At 46.9% G+C, this 18,813-nt stretch overlaps 1 protein-coding gene across 4 annotated transcripts in view; it reads left to right on the top strand.

The window, feature by feature from the left end:
• The window catches only part of LOC115350464 (tetraspanin-15-like), a 97,472-nt gene that overhangs the window by 46,773 nt on the left and 31,886 nt on the right, over positions 1–18,813 (top strand). For 2 of the 4 annotated variants that reach the window (XM_030036133.2, XM_030036135.2), the window contains exons 1-2: positions 5,783–6,156; positions 13,345–13,530. In XM_030036133.2, the coding sequence (XP_029891993.1) occupies positions 6,070–6,156; positions 13,345–13,530 (273 nt within the window). In that variant the 5' untranslated portion in view covers positions 5,783–6,069. Of the gene's footprint in view, positions 1–5,780; positions 6,157–13,344; positions 13,531–18,813 lie in introns of those variants that run through there. The other 2 variants (XM_030036136.2, XM_030036134.2) reach the window with 2 other exon arrangements.

Below are 18,813 nucleotides of genomic sequence, written 5' to 3' on the forward strand. Positions count from 1 at the left end.
ATACTTTGCTGAAGCAGTATCTGTCAGATGTCCCACCATGTCTGTGTGGGTTGTTTGGTTTTTTTAACCCAACTGAGCTCTGCGAGTTTGCATCCACCTGCATGGCTCCAGCATTGAGGCTCAGCAGAGCAAGTGGCCAGCAAGGAGACACCAAGACAGTTAAAAAGTGGGGGAATGGGGGGAAAAAAAGAAGCGACCCCAGTGAATGGGACCTTGGGGAGCTGCAAGGAAGGAGACGGAAACTCTGGGCGCACATGAACCTTGCAAATACCCAGTGGAAGGTAATGCTGTCCCACCTTCTCTAATTAAATTGCAGGGCTTTGAGCTGCAGAGGCTGGAGTATCAGTCACTTCCCAAGAGGATAATAACGCAGGTTTGTGGAGGACCGCTCTGTCCCATGCTATTAGAAGTGATGCTCCACAGACCGATGGAAGATGCTCGAGTGCGATTAAACCGCAGGAGCGAGCGACTCCTCTTCTCCACGGCACTTTTGCCACCAGTGTGGGCACGGCAGCTGCAGCGCAATGCCGAGCCTGGCACCTCCGAGCCCCGCTCCTTATCCTCCTCATGGAATCAGAGTGTTCTACAAATCAGAAAATTGCACATTAATGCTTTGGTTTTATTCCTGCTCATCATCTTCCAGCATTGCTTGCTTATTATCTTAACTCCTTGGAGCAATTTCTCCTCCCACCCCCTTGCTGCTCACTTTGTTCTTTATAGCTGCCACGCTCACAGTCGTAGCAAACCAGCTGTGCCATGGTTTACAGTGCTACAGATTAACATTTTCCACTTTAATTGCTGCCTGCCTGGGAAAAAAAAAAAAAAAAAAAAAAAAAACAAAACAAAAATACAGGCCAAGCTGTCATTTGACTAAAGCAATTGCACTGCGGAAAGTCTTTTCATTTGTTGCTGTGGTTTTTAAACAAGTTGGCGCTTTCAGTTGCTGCAGGAGGGGGTAATGAAGCTGAGGGAAGTGCATAATGTGGGATCTGGTGCTTAAATATAGCTTGGACTTGGTGTGCAACACGTAGGGTTTAATTTGGAAACCAGCAACTCGGTTTATTCATGGCCCAATAAAGAGAAGCAACTCCTGCGCGTGGCTTGAGCATTGGATGTGAAAAGCATTTGGCTAATTTTTTTCCAGCAGGATAGGTGGAGAGTTGGAAAGCCCTGGGAGAAGGAGGAGCTGGGACTTGCTGTTGTCCATGAAGATGGAAAAAAAACTAGCCCCAACAATATATCCAGGGAGAAAAATCACAAGAAGATAAGCTCCTGTGCTTTTAAATAAGGAATTCTTACTAGTGTAGAGTTTTGCAACAACAGAAATGACAGCGCTGAAAGGCAGAGGCAAAAGTGGTCAAATAAAGCCTTAGAAATCCAACATCAAAGCTTGCAAATGGGGTTAAGATTAGCACAAGGATTTGCTAATGAAGTTGTAGGGACAAGTAAAACTTCTGCTTTCTGTGGCCCTGGTATGACAGGGAGTAAAACCAAACTCCGCATCAGCAAAAGGGGTGTAATGTGGTTTGGCAGCTGGGAGATGAGGAGGGAGTTTGCTGTTTAAACCCATTTTGCTGTTCAGCTGCAAAACTTTTTCTCATGTAGGATGTTCAGCGTGGCTTGCTTGCAAAGGGAGTGCAGATGAGAACTGCAGCAGCATTGCTTTTCATGCAATTAAATGTTAAATTAGTTGGCAGGAACCGTAATTTGGGTGCTCTCATGTCTGTCTGAAGAAGGCTGGAGTGGTGGCGTGCGGCTATTTCCCTGGCTCGGAGAGGATAGCATGGATCCTATCCCTGCAGCGTGCCCACGTGGGCAGCCTGGAGCCTGCCTGGACTGAAGTGCTAAACCCTAAATTAGCACTTTCCAGTCCTAACTCAGTTCTAGGGAATTGCAGAGGGATCCTATGAAAAGCCTCACTAATTAACACCAAGGGCATCATTAAGGCAAAGAACCAAGACACTGAAGCAGCAAATACTGGCTGTTCCCTTGGCACTTCCAGCTGCAAGCTGGCCATTCCCATCCCATTTAAATGAGTTTTGGGGCTTCAACGGAGTTTTTTGGCTGACCCAGTCCTAGGTACAGCTAAAGGACCCCTGGCTGCCCAGCGTGGGCCAAGGGTTGGAGCTGGGGCTGGGTAAGGAGCAGGCAGCGTGCAGCAGCCGCTTCCATCTAGCAGCTTAGCAAAATCACTGCGTGGATTTCCACCAGGCCCCACATCTAGTTTTTTGACCATAAAACCTATCCTAAAAGATCCCCAAGCCCCTTTTCACCCTCTGGCTGCTTACATGGGGCTCATATCTGCTTGTGTGTGGGACTCCCCTTGCACAGGGGCAGCTGGGTCCCCTCCTTACCCCAAAGCACCAACAAATCCTGCTTAACGTCCTCTCCACGCAGTTCCGTGGGGGGCAAAATTTCATTTGCAAAGGTAAAGCTGGCAAAGTTGAGTGGCAGTCAGGTGCCTGGGCTCGTCAAGCTTGCTGTGCCAATGATTTGCAATTAATATGCTGGGGAGCCCTGCTTGGGGGAAGAAGTAGCATCTTTATTGAAGGCGCTTGGTATGCCGGTTGCATGCAGAGCCAACCGAAGCAACACCGAGAGCACGTTAATAGCACGGCTTGGTCCTTCGGAGAGCTTTGCATGTTTTCCTGCAGCCTCGTTTTTTTGTTTTACTGGATTATTATAGGAAACTTTCTGCCTGTAAAGCCTGGGGTGATTTGTGGGGTGGGAAGGGGATCCCCATTCTCTGGGTATCGGAGGGGGACAGGGGTCTGCTGGTGGAAAATCTCCTTCCAGCAGCAATGTTGCCCCCTCAAATGGCTGCAAACCCCCAAATTTTGGCTGTTGGTTGACATCCAGTGGTTTGAATGGGCTCTGTTGGTTCTGAGCATTAAATGCTGGCTGAGTCATTTCTTCCTGCAGTTAATGATTGCCGGGGCCTAATGCTGCCAGAAGCAGTGTTGTGTTAATGATTAAAACCCCTAAATAAGGGCTTGCTTATTCCCCGTGTGCGAAGCTGCTCTACGACCTTCCCCCAACTCCAGCAGCATTGCCAGAGGAGGAAAAAAATATTCGGGAATAAACCCCACCCTATTCCCATTGCCCTTCCTGGTCCCTCCATACCCTGAGAGCATTGCACCAGAGTGACGTTAAATAGAGCAAAGTTTCAAGTCCTGTTTAAATTTGGACCGCGGAATTTATTCAATGCAATGTTAAGCTTTCTAAAAGCTACACCTGCCTCTCCCTGGTGTCCAGCGGGGCTTGTGCATTATCTATCCATTACGGTAATATTAGTATAAATAAATGGATGATTTAAGGTTCGCTCTTGTCTACTCATCTCTGAGTGCATCTCTACAGAGTCAAGCAGCAAAACATCTGTCCACATTTGTGCCACCAGAAGAGCGCTTATTCTTTATCATCTCTTGCAGAAAGGAAAGCACTCTATAAAATTTTATACGCTTGGGGAAAAAAAAAAAAAGTAAAATTTAAAGATCTCTGGATGTCTAATGAAGGGAATTTTCTCTTGCTAGGGGAAATACTGAATTCCTGCTGATGCACGCGAGGGTGGGAGCTGGGAGAGGGACCTGCTGCTGCTTTTGCAAATGTGCTTTCGTTCAAATTAAGGAATTTTTAAGGGGAATAAAAATAATTCCTGATTCACCTGTGGGACTGCTGTATCCCTGCACCAGCAATCCTCCCAGGCTGAGGCCTGAGTGACAGTGAAAATCAGTGCCATGGAAAGCAAATCTCTCCTTTCTTGAGTGCGTTAATGGTGTCATATGGAAGTAGGCAGAGAGTTTTATTGCTGTTCCCATCCCCGCAGGCACAAATCTATTTTTTTAGGAGTGAGTTGTATGGCATAATTAACTGCTTGCGGAATATTGGGTGTTAATTACTGGCTGATGGGGAAATGGTGCTGGGGAAGAGCCTGTGATGTGCTCGTGGTGTTCTGGCCTGATTTATGCTGCTGGAGGTTTGGGGTTTGCCTGTGATTCAGTGGAGAAGGGGAGAGAGCCTGCAATTACTGGTAAAACCTAGGGAGAACCAAAGTTTTACGGCGAATCATTCTCTTGAATGTAGCTTCAAATTACTGTGGAAATTTTAGGCACTGTTGGGCATTATCTATGGACCTGATGGTTTAATGATTTAAATACTGCTTCAGACATGCCTTAGCTGCGTCACAGCCTGGTTTTGTAGGGAAATATTATTTCTCCCTTGCTCTTTTGCACGCTAAGTTGACTTCTGAATTAAAGCAAAGAAAGCATATTACATAAATAGGTGAATGCACAGAGGGTTAGTCACCGAGTGCCAAGATTTCTCTGTGCAATGAGTTGAAAATAAGCCCTGCAATCCCTGTGCTGGTTCACAGTCAAACCTGATGGGAAGAAGTTAGAAAACCAAGAGAAAAGTTATGGGTGCAAGTGTTTTTGTTTTGTTTTGTTTTTTGTTTTAATTGACTGTTCTCCAGGCTGCAGCATCCTTCAAAAAGGAAAGAAAGGGTGGAGGAAATACATCATACATTTCCCCAAATGTCTCTTGCTCAATGCTGGGTGTTGGGATTTCTTATTCCAAGCAAAGGTTGGTAAAAAAAAATGCTCTGTGCTGGCGATGCTATTGCTGTTTTCTTCCTTTGCACGGGTGTTCACAGCGCCAGCTTCATTGGGTGTTAGCAAAATGGAAAGCACTGGTATAAACCAGGCTCCAACACACTAAAAGTTCGTTTTAGATTAGCTTTAAAAAAATGGGGAGAAAAGTTGACCGCTCTCTTTGCTCGTTCAGCCTGGTCACAGCCAGCCGTAGCTAAATCATGTCCAGAAATGTCATTTTTGGGATGTGTTTCACCCTGCTATCGTTTGCCAAAGTGTAATATCCTCAGCGTTTGGGATCTGCTGGCCATTGATAATCATATAACTCTCACCCCACCTCTGCTCTCACCCTTGCAGCTTATATGCTAAAAGGAAAGGGATACGATCTCTGCTGCGCTGAACTACTCAACATCTGCTACGAGCTGGGTAAATACAGCTCCCACGTCTTTGGGTGCAGCCCTGAGTCTCTGTTATTTCTTCAAACCTTGCTTTAAGTTCTGCCTTTGGCTACTCCAGAGAGAAGCAGCATCTTCCTCCCAAGAGCCGGGCTTTTTAAACATTTCCCAGGCCATGAGCCGCATCGCAGATGATGCCCCTTTTTCTTCCCATCTCTGATCTGCAACAAGTCAAGCTGCAGAAATGAAGGGTGCTCCTCTTCATCATCAGAGACCGACTGCAGACACAGCTTTTCCAAGCTCCTCTTTTGGCTCTTTTTATTAAACATCAGTTTTACGCTCTCTAGTACTATATTTGTACGGCTGTACAAATGCTTCCAGGAGCTGTGCGGTCTCCTGGTGCTGGTTTCTTCCTCCCCACACCTTTTCTTTCAAGCGTTAAACCTCACCAAGCCTGGCTGTGGTAACTTATCTTTCCTTCTTCCTACTCACGCAAGCGCCAGGCAGCCCAAGGTGGTGTTGAAAGGGAGGAGTTGCTCACAGCAGCAAGCTACAACAGGTAAATCTGGACATCGCTCTCCGGTCCTGGGCTCCGAGCGACCACCTGAGGGGCATCTGTCCCTGTTTTTGCTAGATTTTGGGCTGCCACTTCGCCCTTTGCTGCTGCAGGAGAGCTCCTGGGGTGGCTGCAGGATTGCAACGGGCTCTTTCAGCATGCCGGCAAGGGCAGGAGGCCCTGATTGCAACGCGTTTGCTGTTAAAAATTTGCTGGAGGTCCACCCGTGCACCCATTTTTGGATTAATTGTTGGAGTAAATCCACTGAAACGGAGCTTTGCTGTTGCTCTCGGCAGCAAAACCAAGCAACGAACTCAGTAAAGGGTTAACGCCGGCCGCTTGTGCCGCTGCTGCCTTTCCTCTAATTGCTGTCTGCTCCTGCCAGGCGGAAGTTGGAGCGAGCAGTTCAAGTTTGAGGCTTGCTCCTGTGCATGTGTTCGCTTTTTCGGCTCGGCGGCGGAGGGCGGGAGCCGGCCGGAGCAGAGAGGGTCCGGTGGGCAGCCAGCAAACCCCTCTCGCCGGAGCTACGAGGATGGCTCAAGCCTCCGAGTGCCGAAATTCCCACCTCTATTACTACAGCATCAAATTTGCTCTGTCCACCTACGCCACCCTCTTCTCGGTAGGTGCTCCGGTTGCTTTTCTGTCCTTCCTGGTGTTTCTCCCCACTGTACTACCCCCGTGGGTTGGATTTTACTTTTCAGTGTCCAGATTTCCCCTTCCGAGGTATCAAATCCTTGCGGTAAAACCTGGTGCTGCGAAGCCCCTCGAGCTTGGTGCTAGCTGGGTCCAAACTGGGCAATCTTGGGCGAAACCGTGGGTTTTGGTGGATTTAAGAGCACCTCCCCGGGAGTGCCCTTCCCCAGAGCCGTTCTTGCAAATCCCTCGTGGCAGTGAGTTGCGTTTCAAGGCATTTGGAGCATAAACACACGGAAATTTAATGTTTTCACCGCACAAGCACCCGTTGGGCCATGTTGCCGGCCAGATCCCCCCTGCCTGTCTCGGCTGTTGCCTTTACAGTGTTCAAGCGGGACAAGGCGTGAAAGCAGACATCGAGTGGCAGGTATTTTAGCCAGGTTGGTTATTCTAAGAGGAAAAAATAAAGCTTGTTTTTAAGCAGTTTTGAATCATTGAGGCAGTCACAGTCGGGGCGAGGCTTCCCTGGCACCTGGGAGGTGCCAGCACTTGTTGGAGCAGGGGAGGGGAAAGCAAGAAATTCCCCGTCCCTTTAGGGTGTGTGCATCCTCAGTTAATGCATGAGATACGAAGTTAGCACCCTCCTAGGGTTAATCTTGCATAATCCAGTCCATATTTACAGGTATTTTCTCCTGAGGTCTAATTAATACTCTTTGCCCTGTGCACAACTGCCTGCTGGGCATGTATTGTGGTATGCATATCTAATTGTACAGGTGTAATTGCAGAAATATCTGCGCAAGTTCCCAGGCAGGCTGTGAACGGTGAACAGGGTTACGAGCAGAGTTTGAAAATGCTTTTAATTTCCTTTTTTTTTTTTTTTTTTTTAAATGAATGAGCTCACTGGGAGGGCAGCGCTCACCCTTGCTAGCTGGGGACTGCAAAGCCCGTTGTCTCACTGCGCCGAATGACTTGTGCCCACCCCGGGGCATGAATGTGAATAAGAAAAAAGGAGGGGTTTTGTACAATATCTCACTGATTTCCTCGTGGCCTGCTGGGTAGGAAGACTCCCGAGGGGAGAGGAGACTCGAGTATCTCCCGCAGAGTGGCCAGGACTCTCGAGGGACTCCTGCTGCAGCCAGTGAGAGCAAAAAAATCCAGATTTCTTAACCCATTTGTGGCTGCAGTTTGAGTTTTTGGGTAAGGATAGTGCAATATTTTTGCTTGCAAAATTAATCTGTGGGAAAACCTAAATTGCTGAGTTTTGCTCGGTTTGAGGTTTCCCCAAATGCCTTGAAGCAGCTGTAGGGAGGGGGAGGAGGTGCAGGTTTTTTGCTCCCAATAAATCTGAACCCAGGTTGGGGCTGTGCTTTGCAAATGCAGATTAACAATGGGATGAACCAGCACAGTCTCGATGCTGCATGCTTATCAATTGCTGAGGCATTTTGGGGCGCTCAGTGGGGCATCCTGGTGAGTCTGCCAACAAGAAGATACTCAATAATTTCCCAGTGACTGGAAAATAACTGCAAAAAAAGTTGCTTTGAATCGCTCCAACCCAGCCTGCCTTCAACCCTGGAATGGTCCTTGAGTGGGGACGTTGCTCCATCAAATCCATACGGATCGTGTGGCTCCTGCGAGCTTTTCAGCCGCCTGACCTACTTCTGGCCTCATTTGCACATGTTGCCGTTGTATTAATTCAATGGCGCTACCGAGCCCTTCAAAGCCTCGTTAACTAGACGTGACCAGGGCAGGGTTTCACTCTGGCCAAACGCACTCGATAAAAAATGATTGTGTAGGAACTTCTCGCTTGCGTTGCATGAAGGCTTTGAAAATTTAACCCCCCTGAGTAAAAATTCAGTTAAATAAGACTTGAGTTAGTTCACCATGAAGGATCGAGGAGGTTTGGGGTGAGATGCATCATGGTTTTCTAGCATAGGGTTGTCCCAGCCTGCAGAAAGCTGGATCTGGTGCTGCTAGATCCTTTCCAGTCCTTTCCTGTAATGAAAGCACTTATTTATAGGTGGGAAAAATCAGTAAGGGAGTGTGGGACAAGCCGGAGAGTGGCTTTAAACCAAACATGGAGCAAAGGGCAGAGGGATTTGAGCATCACAGGTTGGACCAGCTGGTTTTATACAGGTAGATTTAATCCTTGTTGTTGAGGACTTGGTGGATCGTAGAATTGAAGTTTTCTTTTCAAAAATAAATGCTTCTTTCCTCTTCTTACTTTTCCCATAAAATTGAAAACTGTTATTTTAATTGACCCTTATAAAAGCATATTTTTTTCCCATTCCTACGTACCGTCAGCAGTTAAGCATTACACGATGTATTTAATCGCTGTATTATTAATCCCATGATTCTATCTTTTAATGACTAAAAGCATTCAGCACTTTCTATATCATGGTTTCTCTCTGCACATTACAATAAATCCTTCTGAGGAGGAGCAGGAGTGCCCCTTCTGCTAATTTGAAGACAGACGGATCTTCAAATGCTGGGAAGAACAATTCTGCTGTGAGCTGGGGATTTGAAAAACAAGAGTTTTGGCCTTAGTTTTGCATCTCTGGTCATCTTGGATGGAGAATGAAGTGATGCCCCATTCCCTCTTCTCCTCCCTGGACCAGTGCTCTGACTCACGTAATCTGGCTGCCGGGGTCTGCGTGGGCTTGAAGCCGCTGTCATTGTGACTTTTTGGTGTTCCCGAATAAGGAGAAATTACTGCCTCGCGTTAGCGCGGAGTTGACTCATCCAGTTAATGCCGTTCACCCTGGAACGAGCCACGTCTCTTGCTTGGCCCTTGGCAGGCTTCGAGGTTGCGCTGCTTCGGCCGTGTTAACGTCCCCTTGGATTCATGGTACCCGTTTGCTCTGCTTGTGGCTGAGAGTAACTCCTGTTACTCGGGTCTTTGGGGTCTCGGACAAGGGGAATGTGGCACCTCTTAGGGATTTAGTGGGATTTTTAGGACAGGGTAGGACCGTGCGTGTCTCTTGTTAGCACTGGTAGGACTATGCACGTCTCTCGTCAGCATCAGGTAGCTGCCTCTGTGCCAAAGCCAAGTCACGCAAGGATGGAGAAGCAATCACAAGCACCAGAGAGCCCGTAGCTCAAAGAGAGTTTTGCAAACTCCCTGTCTCACCTGTGGGTTAGCGGTGAGCTCCAGCCACCTGTTTGGCACTCCCCAAGCCCTGCCAGCATCATCAGAGCTGTGTATTATATTATTTTCTGTTTGTTAATTGCCTTTCATCCCACTTCTTGACCGCCAGGTCTCTAAATGACTCTGCGATCAGTGGGACAGTGATTTCCACCTTTAGCTCTTCTCCTTCCCGGGTCCCCAACTCCCTGCCCCAGCTCTTTTCTTGCCGTTAGATGGAGAAATGCCTGGAGAGGAAAACCAGCATCTCTGTTATCCCACTAAGAACACATGAGGTTGGAGTGAAACAGCTTTGGAAATAGGCTGCAAAGGTGGGTGGGGAAGGGGCTCAGGCAGATCTGCAGCTTCTCAGCAGAGAGAAACGCTCTTTAAATTGTCAGGTTTTGTAGCATCCCTCCAAGGATCAGACTTCCCTGGTTTGTGCTCTGTTGAGTTTTTGCTCTTGGTGTCAGAGCTGATTTGAGGGGGCTGCACAAAAGCCTTATCACAGCGTGGTGCGACATGTCAGGTCTTCCTGTCTCCGTCGGGAAACAGCCCTGCATTTAACTGTGGGTTTGGAGGCTGCTAAAATCCTGGCTGGAGGGAAGAGTTGGTCATAGCAACTCGTATTGGGCTGCAAAATTCAAGTTTGCAATTTTATCTACCCAGAAGTATGGGAGGGAGGGAGGAGAGCACGTCCCAGGGGTCTTTTTTGGGGTGGGAATGGTGGTTGGACGTCCCGGGGCGGCTGCTCGCTGCCCGCCATCCCCTGCCCACTCAGCTCCTACAAACTCCAAGATGCACTAAAATCAAGCAGGGCTGAAATTAAAACCGAAGGTGATTTCTTCCCAGCTTGTAAGAGGAGAATTGATGCAGGACACCTTCGTTGCAAGGTCTGGTGGAGTTGCAGCCACCCCCTTGGCTTTCCCCATGGTGGCGGTTCGATCGCGTGGTTATTATCATATAGAAATGGGGTAATCATCCTCTCATTAGAGGGTAAGCACAGATTTGCTTTTTCTCTTAGATGCATTGCAGAGCAGTTGTAATTACCAGCTGCTGTCTATCCTGGTGTTTGCACTGTTATTAAGGTGATCATCGGGCAATTAATAAGTAACTACAGAGGATTTACCAGCAAACTTCATTATGTGCCTTACCATGTCATCGAGTGTGGGTGGTAGAAAAGGGTTGTGATGCCAGGAATCAAAAATATCCATGCTGATTGAATTCATATGGCAAAAACAACCCCCCTCCAGAGAAACCCAGTGATGGAAACCAGGGCAGCCAGGCTTTGCAAGGGGTGATGCAAACTTTTCCTGCTGCTTTTGATGCTCATCTCCGGCCGAAGGCGGATGGGCTGATCAGGTTTTTGATGAAATACATGGTTATTCCCCTCGCAGTCTTTTACCCTGCTGCATAGGTCCTGGCAAAGACTTTGATGTTGCTGGTGTGTTCCAAATCCACCATTTTTTCACAGAAAAGCTGCTTTTCAGGGAACGCTGGTCTTTCTCCCCAGCTATTTTCCATCCAAATCCCTCCGCCACCCATCTTGCAACAGCATCACTCCCTGCTCATCCTTCCAAAACTCATTATATTCCAGCGAGCCTTCCTTTGCAATCTGCCTTTGCTGGGAGATGTGCCAGTATATCCATTCCCTTCCTCGAGGTGCGTGTTGCTTTGCCAGATGCTTTCTTGTGCTTTAAGCTGCTTTGAGTAGAATGAACTCATTTTTATTTTATTTTTTTTTTAATCAGAGGGTGCTTTTTAGCCAGCAGGGTGTGGAGATGGGTTGGGGTCCAGCCTGCAGCACTAACCCTTAGCGAAGCAGATTGCAAGGGGTTGGGTGACCTTTTAAACTAGGAGCTAAGCAAGGAGAGGGCCAAGAAATTCAGGTGGATCAGCTCAATATTGGCTTGTTAGTCCCAGGGACTACTTTGAGCTGCTTGGGCATAGATAGATAGCATGCAGCCTTTTCTAAGCCATGAAACCCCAAAAAAGCGATGCAGCATGGCTTAGGTTGCTGGCAGTATCTCCCCGTACCATGCAGCGCTTTTTTCCCCCATTGCACTTGCATTTCCCCATTGCATTTGCATGGCAAATAAGTGGTGCATGCCTCCCTCCAAAAAAGAGGGGTGTTATGCATGGCACTGGTGGTGGTTTTCCCTGCCAAAGGGATGGCCCCGGCGATGCTGGGAGGAAGGACCAGCACCGCTCTGCAGCAGCCTCATGCATGCCACGTGCTTTAAATTTTTCAAGGATACTTTTCAGCCCTGGAAAAGCTATTTTTAAGCAATGCACATGTCTGTCCTGAAAACCCTCCTCGGTTTCTCTCCCTTGCTAGCGGGTGAAGCCTGTCCCATGCACGCTGCTTCCTCAGCCCCTCAAGCATCCAGCCCTCAAACCTCCCCCCTCCCAGTTTGCTCTGTGCACTTTCCGTGATCTCTTCCCTCACTCGCTTTGCAGATGGATTAATTAAAGTGGAGAAAGTGGTTCTGATTGGCACGCGGGAGGAACGGCGGGGATTAGCGGGGGACGCATGGTGTGCATTAATGTCTACCCCCCGCCTTCAAAGCCAAATGTATTTCCTGGGACACCGTAGAAGAGATAAACATTAAATCAAACCTAATCCCAGCACACAGACCTGATGCTTAAAATAGAGTATAAAGATGAAACTGTGATTAAAAGCCTGTTATCAGAAAGAGGCCTGCCTGTTTAGTTTCAAACAACTAAAGTGTCTGTAAAATATCACAAGTCTAAATTTCACTTTCTGAGAGATTTCAATTCCTTTATAGATGAGATGGAGCCTGGAAGCGGACAGTGATTGATAGACATAAACTAGCTACAAAAACACACCAGAAATAGTGTCCAGGCAGAGTAGAGAAGATAAAAATCAACCCCCCCCAAAAAGCAAAGATTGCGCATGAAAATTAAGGATTGAATTGTCAGCGTGAATTAACAGGAAGAGTTTGAGCGAACTCATTAGGAGCAATGAAGCCTCTTGGAATGGTGAAAGCAATGGAAAAAGAGCAAAAAAAGGGGTTTTTTTCTCCTCTTTGGAGATGTAGGTTTTTGAGCATGGGTTTCTGTGGCCGGGGGCTTTCCCCCAGGAGCCTCCAGCTGTGATTTGGGATGGGGAGGGCTGCAAAAAGCAACGTGAAAAGGGCTCCGGATGCTCCTTGGTTTCTTCGAGGACCTTTTCACGTGTCAGCTTGGCACTGGCTGAGAAGCCGCTCGCCTCCGGCTGTGCCGCGGGGCCGACGGGCGCGATGCGAACGGCTCCTGACAGCACGAAACGCTTGGGATCGCGTTGCCGGCTTTGATGTTGAAGGAACTGAAGGGATGCAAACAGCCCTTTTTGGAGCCCTGCTTTATCCTGGCATCGTTAGGCTCTCTTTTTCAATTAAAGCTGCTTCATTGAAGGGGGAGAGAGGGGAGGAAGGTTGTCATAAATAATCCGTTGCTTTTCTTTATGGTACTTTTCATCCAGGGATCAAAAGCTCTTTGTAACGGCGCAGTGAGCTTTGTTTCTGATTGTTGGTGCTGGCGTGCGAAGAGAGGGTGAGCGGCTCGCCGTGGGTTTGGGTGCAAGTCGGTGCTCGAGCCAGGTGTAAAATCGATGGAGTGAAATGAGTCATTTTGGGGATTGTGCTGTCTAAGGGTGGAATTTGGGAGGGTGGGCTGTTGGTGTTAATGACTATCAGCCTTTGGGTCTGTCAAACCCAAGGCAAGGGCCAAGCTGAGCATCCAGACAGACCATAAAGATACAAGTAGGGAGGGGAGAGGAAAAACCTAGCAAAACCTAGCTTAAAGCTGTCCAGCTAGATTGATCATGCTGCAATTATATGTCCCCTTCCCAGCCAGAGTAAGAGCAGCCCAGCATTGAGCAAAGGGGATGTGCCGAGTACTGACAGCACCATTTGGGATTGGATCTTTAATGTCCCAGAGTTGGGTGGGTTTTCCTTGGCCATCTGGGACATCTTCCACCTCCTCCTCTCCCTCGAAGCCTCTGCTTTTTCCCCATCGGTGTCTGAATCCCATCCTGTACTTCCCTTGCAGATCCTTGGCCTCGTGATCCTGTGTGTTGGGATTTATGCCGAAGTGGAGAGGCAAAAGCACAAAACCTTGGAAGGGATCTTCCTGGCTCCGGCCATCATCCTCCTCCTGCTGGGCTTCACCATGTTTGGTGTCTCCTTCGTCGGCATGGTGGGGAGCCTCAGGGACAACCGGACGCTGCTGAAGATGGTAAGGCCGTTACCACGCTCTCCGTGCAGCCCTCGGAATGGTCTGGGTGATCTCAAGGAGGAAAATTAATGTATCCTAACAAGTCACCACCATGACTTACAGCAACGGTGTGCCCCTTCCTGGATTTAAATGCTTGTTTGATGTGACTGCTTGGTGTTTTCAGCTTAGCCGTGAAGTCAGCGGAGGGCTAATGGGGAGAGGATATATTTAAATTGCAGAGCTGGCACCCTGATTTCCCTGTTTTCCATGGCTGAATGCCTCCCACCATCTGTGGGAAGCACTGCTGCCTTCCTCCTGAGGTAACAAGGACGTTATTTTGGGGGCTGAGATCCCATCTCTGGTGGAGCAAAGTCTCCACTGTTAAGTTTATTTTAGCCGCGACGATGCCAATAGAAAACAGCTTTGTTTCCTTTTGCAAGGGTGCTCTTAGCAGAGGGAAAAATTACCTTTGAAGTCTGAACTGGAGGAGATCCAGGACACAAGGGCAAAGCTGTTCCCTCCTAACCTGCTTTCCAGGGGTTTTGTCGGTGCGTTGAGCATCCGACCGCCCGTCCTCCCTGCAGCTCATTGCCTGCCCTTGCTCTGGGGTAACACCTCTGCCTCCAGTGAGCAGCAGGAGGCTGCAGGGCTTTAGAAGCTGAATTATAAGCCATTCCCTCCATTCAGATAGGTGCGAAGCTCTTTCATCACCCTCAGCCAGGGCCAACGTCTGTCGATGAGTTCTGTGACAGCTCTGTCGGTTCTTCGGCTGCATCCGATGCTCCTTCGGTGAAGAAGTTGCTTTCGGATGAATAATCTGTGCTGGTCCATGGAGCCTTCCTGCCGGCGTGCGTGTGCCTTGCATGCTAACAGTTTGCATAACACCTTCATCTCCCATGGTTTGGGTTGATTGGTTTATTAAAATCAAACACTCTGGGTAGCTAGCACTCCCTTGTACTGGCTTGCAATATTGCTTTTGAAAATTGCTCAGCATTTGCATTTCCAATTAATACAGATGGGAGCCCAGATCAGAAAACCAATACTGTCTTTGCTTCTGCATGAGCAGATGAAATTATCATTGCTTTTCCATACGTCTGGTTTTGCCACCTGTAATAGGTGGTTGTCTGCGTTGCATTTGAAAAGATTGCAGGGATCAAAGCTGTGCAGTTTTACCTCTAACATATAACCCTCTTTTTCCTGTCCATCAAAGCAACTGGGAAAGCTCTGTATTTCTTTGCAATCAAAGCCCAGAAAATATTTTTCTGCCAAAGCTGAAGTTATGTTGCTTGTGGAGAACATTTCATCTTCTTTTTCATTTGTCTGCTTTTAAAGCTATATGGTATGGTGTTCATTCTACCTAGGCTTATTCCAAAGAAGGATAAGTACTTCAAATTTCTGATAATATTTTTCTTTCTGCGCTAATACTTATGAATCACGGTTAATACTCTGTTTCCACAACCCGGACTGAATTTGGAAGTGGAAAATTGACACATCAGAGGGTAGGAAATCTCATCCTTGGGGCGACCCAGGGCGACAGAAACCCAAGCTCATTAACTGTATTTCACAGGTTGTCGGCTGAATCAATTTTGCAACGGGCACAGCTGAGAAAAAGAAATAATCCTGCCCATTTGGGTTGGCTTTTTCTCTTTGTGGATATAAGCAGCTTCACGCCTGCCATGTGGAATAAATAAAGCAATACCCAATGTGCAAGACATCAAACACAATAACACTTGCATCCCTTTTGGCTAGGATATAAGAAAGGGGATGTTTGTCTCGTGTGTCAAAATACGTTGTATTTCTGAGTGGTGGGTTTTTAGGGTTACTCAAGGCTCCACGCCTGCCTTTAGTTGGCTGCAGAAGAGCACAATTGGCCCAATACTACGTTAATTATCTATTTTCTGGGAGCAGATAAATTAAGTGATATTTCATAGAACCATAGAATCATTTAAGTTGGAAAGGACCTTTAAGATCGTCAAGTCCAACCATTAATCGAACACTGCAAAGTCCACTACTAAACCATGGATCCACTTAATCACGATCCATTTCTGATAACGGATCCAGTCTCATTCCCACTCTCGGAGCTGCAACGCTGTTTCCCCCATGGATATGTTCAGCTTGATAGGCATTAGCATGAGGAGGAGAGCACGACAGCAGTGAAGCATTTTGGAAATGCTCTTGATGGCGAGATAAATGAGGGTGTTCCTTGTGCACGCACTGCACAGTCACACAAATATGGGAGGTATTGGTGGTCTGCATGGAGGTGAAAATCGTAATGCTGCCTCTTCTTGTAGGAAATAACATTGCAAGCTCATAGCGGGCAAAAAATGCACTTAAAGAGCATCTCTAAGAGCCTGGGCCACGAGCGTGGGTTTGTTTGCATGTCCACTTCTGGCTTGCTCTGCCACCTTAGATGAGCCATGGAAGACTTGCCCACTCAAAGGGGTTGCAGGTCTGTATGGAGGCAACCTTGGATTAGTGTTTTCCTGGTGGAGATGCAGCTTATCCCAGCAAAAGTGCTTTATCCTTCTATCTTAGAACAGTTCCGCAGTGAGACTGGGCTGCACTGGAAGACCATTGCTGCTGGCATGATTTTATGGCGCCGAGTTACTTAATGCTTTCTTGTGCTCTTACCTGCTTGTGGACATATTGGCAAAACTATGTGGTCAAGCCTGGACTTCTCCATTGTGTTTATATTCAAATTGTCTGTGAAATGCATTATTAGTCTTTCCATCCATCACTCAAAAGTGGGTGCTCATACCAGGAGTTCATAGAGGGTTTCACTGTGGGATGTCCTCTCTCGTGCAGCAGCCTCTCGAGGCATGGGAGACTGGGAGTTGCTTTCATTTGTAGAAGTGTTTCACACTGGTTTTCTGCTGAATTTTACCAGGAAAACTCTTGAAAAGACATTATTGGTTAATGGGTTTTGTACTCTGTTCACCTTGAGGGGGAATCGGGTGGTGTGGGGATGATGGAGAAGGGAGCTCTGCCCCGTGAGCCCCAAAACCAGACTCAGGACAGACCCTGGAGATTGTATCATGAGACAGCATAAAAATGCATATATTGATGCTGATGGATAATCAATGCATGGATCCCTTTGGGCTTTTAGGAGCTTGTGTGTGCAGATGTACTGCAGCTGCTCGAATGCCTGCACACACGTTTTCAGGGAACCCAAGCTAAGAAAGAGCACAAAACTGCCCCGAACTTCAAATCACTAATAAAAATTGACTCGTCTCTTCATCTAAAAATATGTCTTGTTAATCTGGAGAGCAAGCGATAAATTCCTCTCTATTTAGTAGAAAATACTTCAATGCCCTACAAAAATTCATCAGATAGCACTTGATGTTAATAACCTTTTTTTTTTACACAAAATGCGGTGGGTGTATGTGCAGGTGTGTATGTGCTTGTTAAATCCTCATTCATCTCAGTCGCTTACTGCTGACAGATGTATTTTTATTTTCCTTAGCCCCCTGGAAAAAAATCGACCAATGTTTCTCTTAGGCAAAACAGTTAGGAAAGCCACCCAGCTCCTAAATCTGCTACTTGATGTATTATTCCAATATCCCCCCTGCAAAGTACCACAAATTACATTTTGGTTTTAATCTTTTCCTTATCAATTTTACTCTCTCCAGTCATTACCTGTAATTATCATGCACAACCACACAACTCATAAGCCAGATTATCATGTCTTTAGTGTCTTCTCTAATAACCCAAGCAAAGACTGTTCAATAAAGCCACCGCCTGATTGCAATTCTCAGCTCAAGTTTATGAGACAAATAACAGGCAAGACCTGGGGATTTTAGCTGCTGGTGTATGTAATCGGTGTTATGAAGACTGGCATTTTATAGATGGGTTAAGAGTTTCCATTTGGAAATCAAGTTTCTTCTGTCACCATTAACATTTGCAAGGCTCGAAGAACTGCACATTGTCTGATGAAGATGGCTTGCCTTTGCTTTGAGGGAGTTCAGGGTGATTTAGCAAATAGACTGTAAAAATCAATATTTCTCTTGCTCAATTCGACAGCTGCGGGGAGCTGGGATGGCTTGGTTTAGGAACTAGAAATGCAATGGGACAGGCTGCTCTGGCAATTGGGTTTTGCGGTTGAATATGCCCAAATTGGCTCCTCTTCATGGGTTTCTTTTAGAACTGTTCTTGCAAGAAACGTATCATATCTTACTCAGCATCTCCTACCTGGGGGCTTGGGATCAGTGTCTTCATCCCATGGATATTTTAGCTTCCAAAAAGTCAGTAAAGCCCTGAATTTTCACAGGTGGTTTCAACAGACTTTCATTTATTTTATGCAGAATGAGAAAGAGATAAGGGTCCAGGCAGGCCAAGAAATCCAGCTTTCCCATTTTTCTTTTCCTTTTGGTGAGCTTCTTGAGTTCCTCCTTTCCTGCCTTAGGTTTGGCAAAATTTGTCACCCACAGCAGGATTTGACCTTGGGTTTGCGGCAGTGAGAGATCAGCTGCTGCCGCAGCTCTTTGGGCCTTTTGCCGGTGTTATATATCTATATATAAATATATAACCAGCATAAATATATATAAATACTCATATATAAAAAAATGTATATTTATATCTATACTGCTATTTCCAAATGTCAGCAGCAGCAAGATGTGAAAAGCAAACTCTGACAGCCACCACCAGCTTTGCCATTTATTTTATTCGCAATTTTGTATTTTTACTCTCAAGGTCGACCCACGATGCAACTTCCTGAGCTGGGCTTGAAATGTGCCTTCCCCTCCCTCTCCAGCCCCTGATTGCACGTGTAAATAGAGAGATTAAATGCTGGAAAATGGCAGATATGTCAGGTTTGAAGAGGGGAGCAAGTACGGCTGCGGGGAAATGGTTGGCAATCATAGAGCTATTGTGTGGATGGAGAATTGTCCTTCTCCTGGGAAGATTAATTCACCCTCGAAGAGAGTCAGCTACTACAGTGATTTCAAGCTTGGGGGCCCTGAATAAAAGCAATCAGAATAACGCACGTGTGAAGGAGCACTTTGAGGTCTGAACTGGTCCAAGCAGCTGGGTTTTTTTCCGATCGTGCGGAGAAAGGGGCAAAAATTAACACGGAAAACCTCTATTACAGTGATGCCATATAAAGCATGCCTCTGCTACATCTCCAGCGCTAATTCATTACCCCACAGCAGCCACTTAAAATCAATTTTAAGTCAGAGGAGGCGAAAATACCAGTAAGTAGCACCTTCCCCTTATTGATCTTCTGTGCTCAGAAGAATTGGGTGAAATAGTTTAAAAAAGAGTAAATGTTTTGTGGGTGCGTTGCTCGCACTTAAAACACTTGGATAT

Source organism: Aquila chrysaetos, chromosome 13, assembly GCF_900496995.4.
Source record: "Aquila chrysaetos chrysaetos chromosome 13, bAquChr1.4, whole genome shotgun sequence".
Taxonomy (NCBI): domain Eukaryota; kingdom Metazoa; phylum Chordata; class Aves; order Accipitriformes; family Accipitridae; genus Aquila; species Aquila chrysaetos.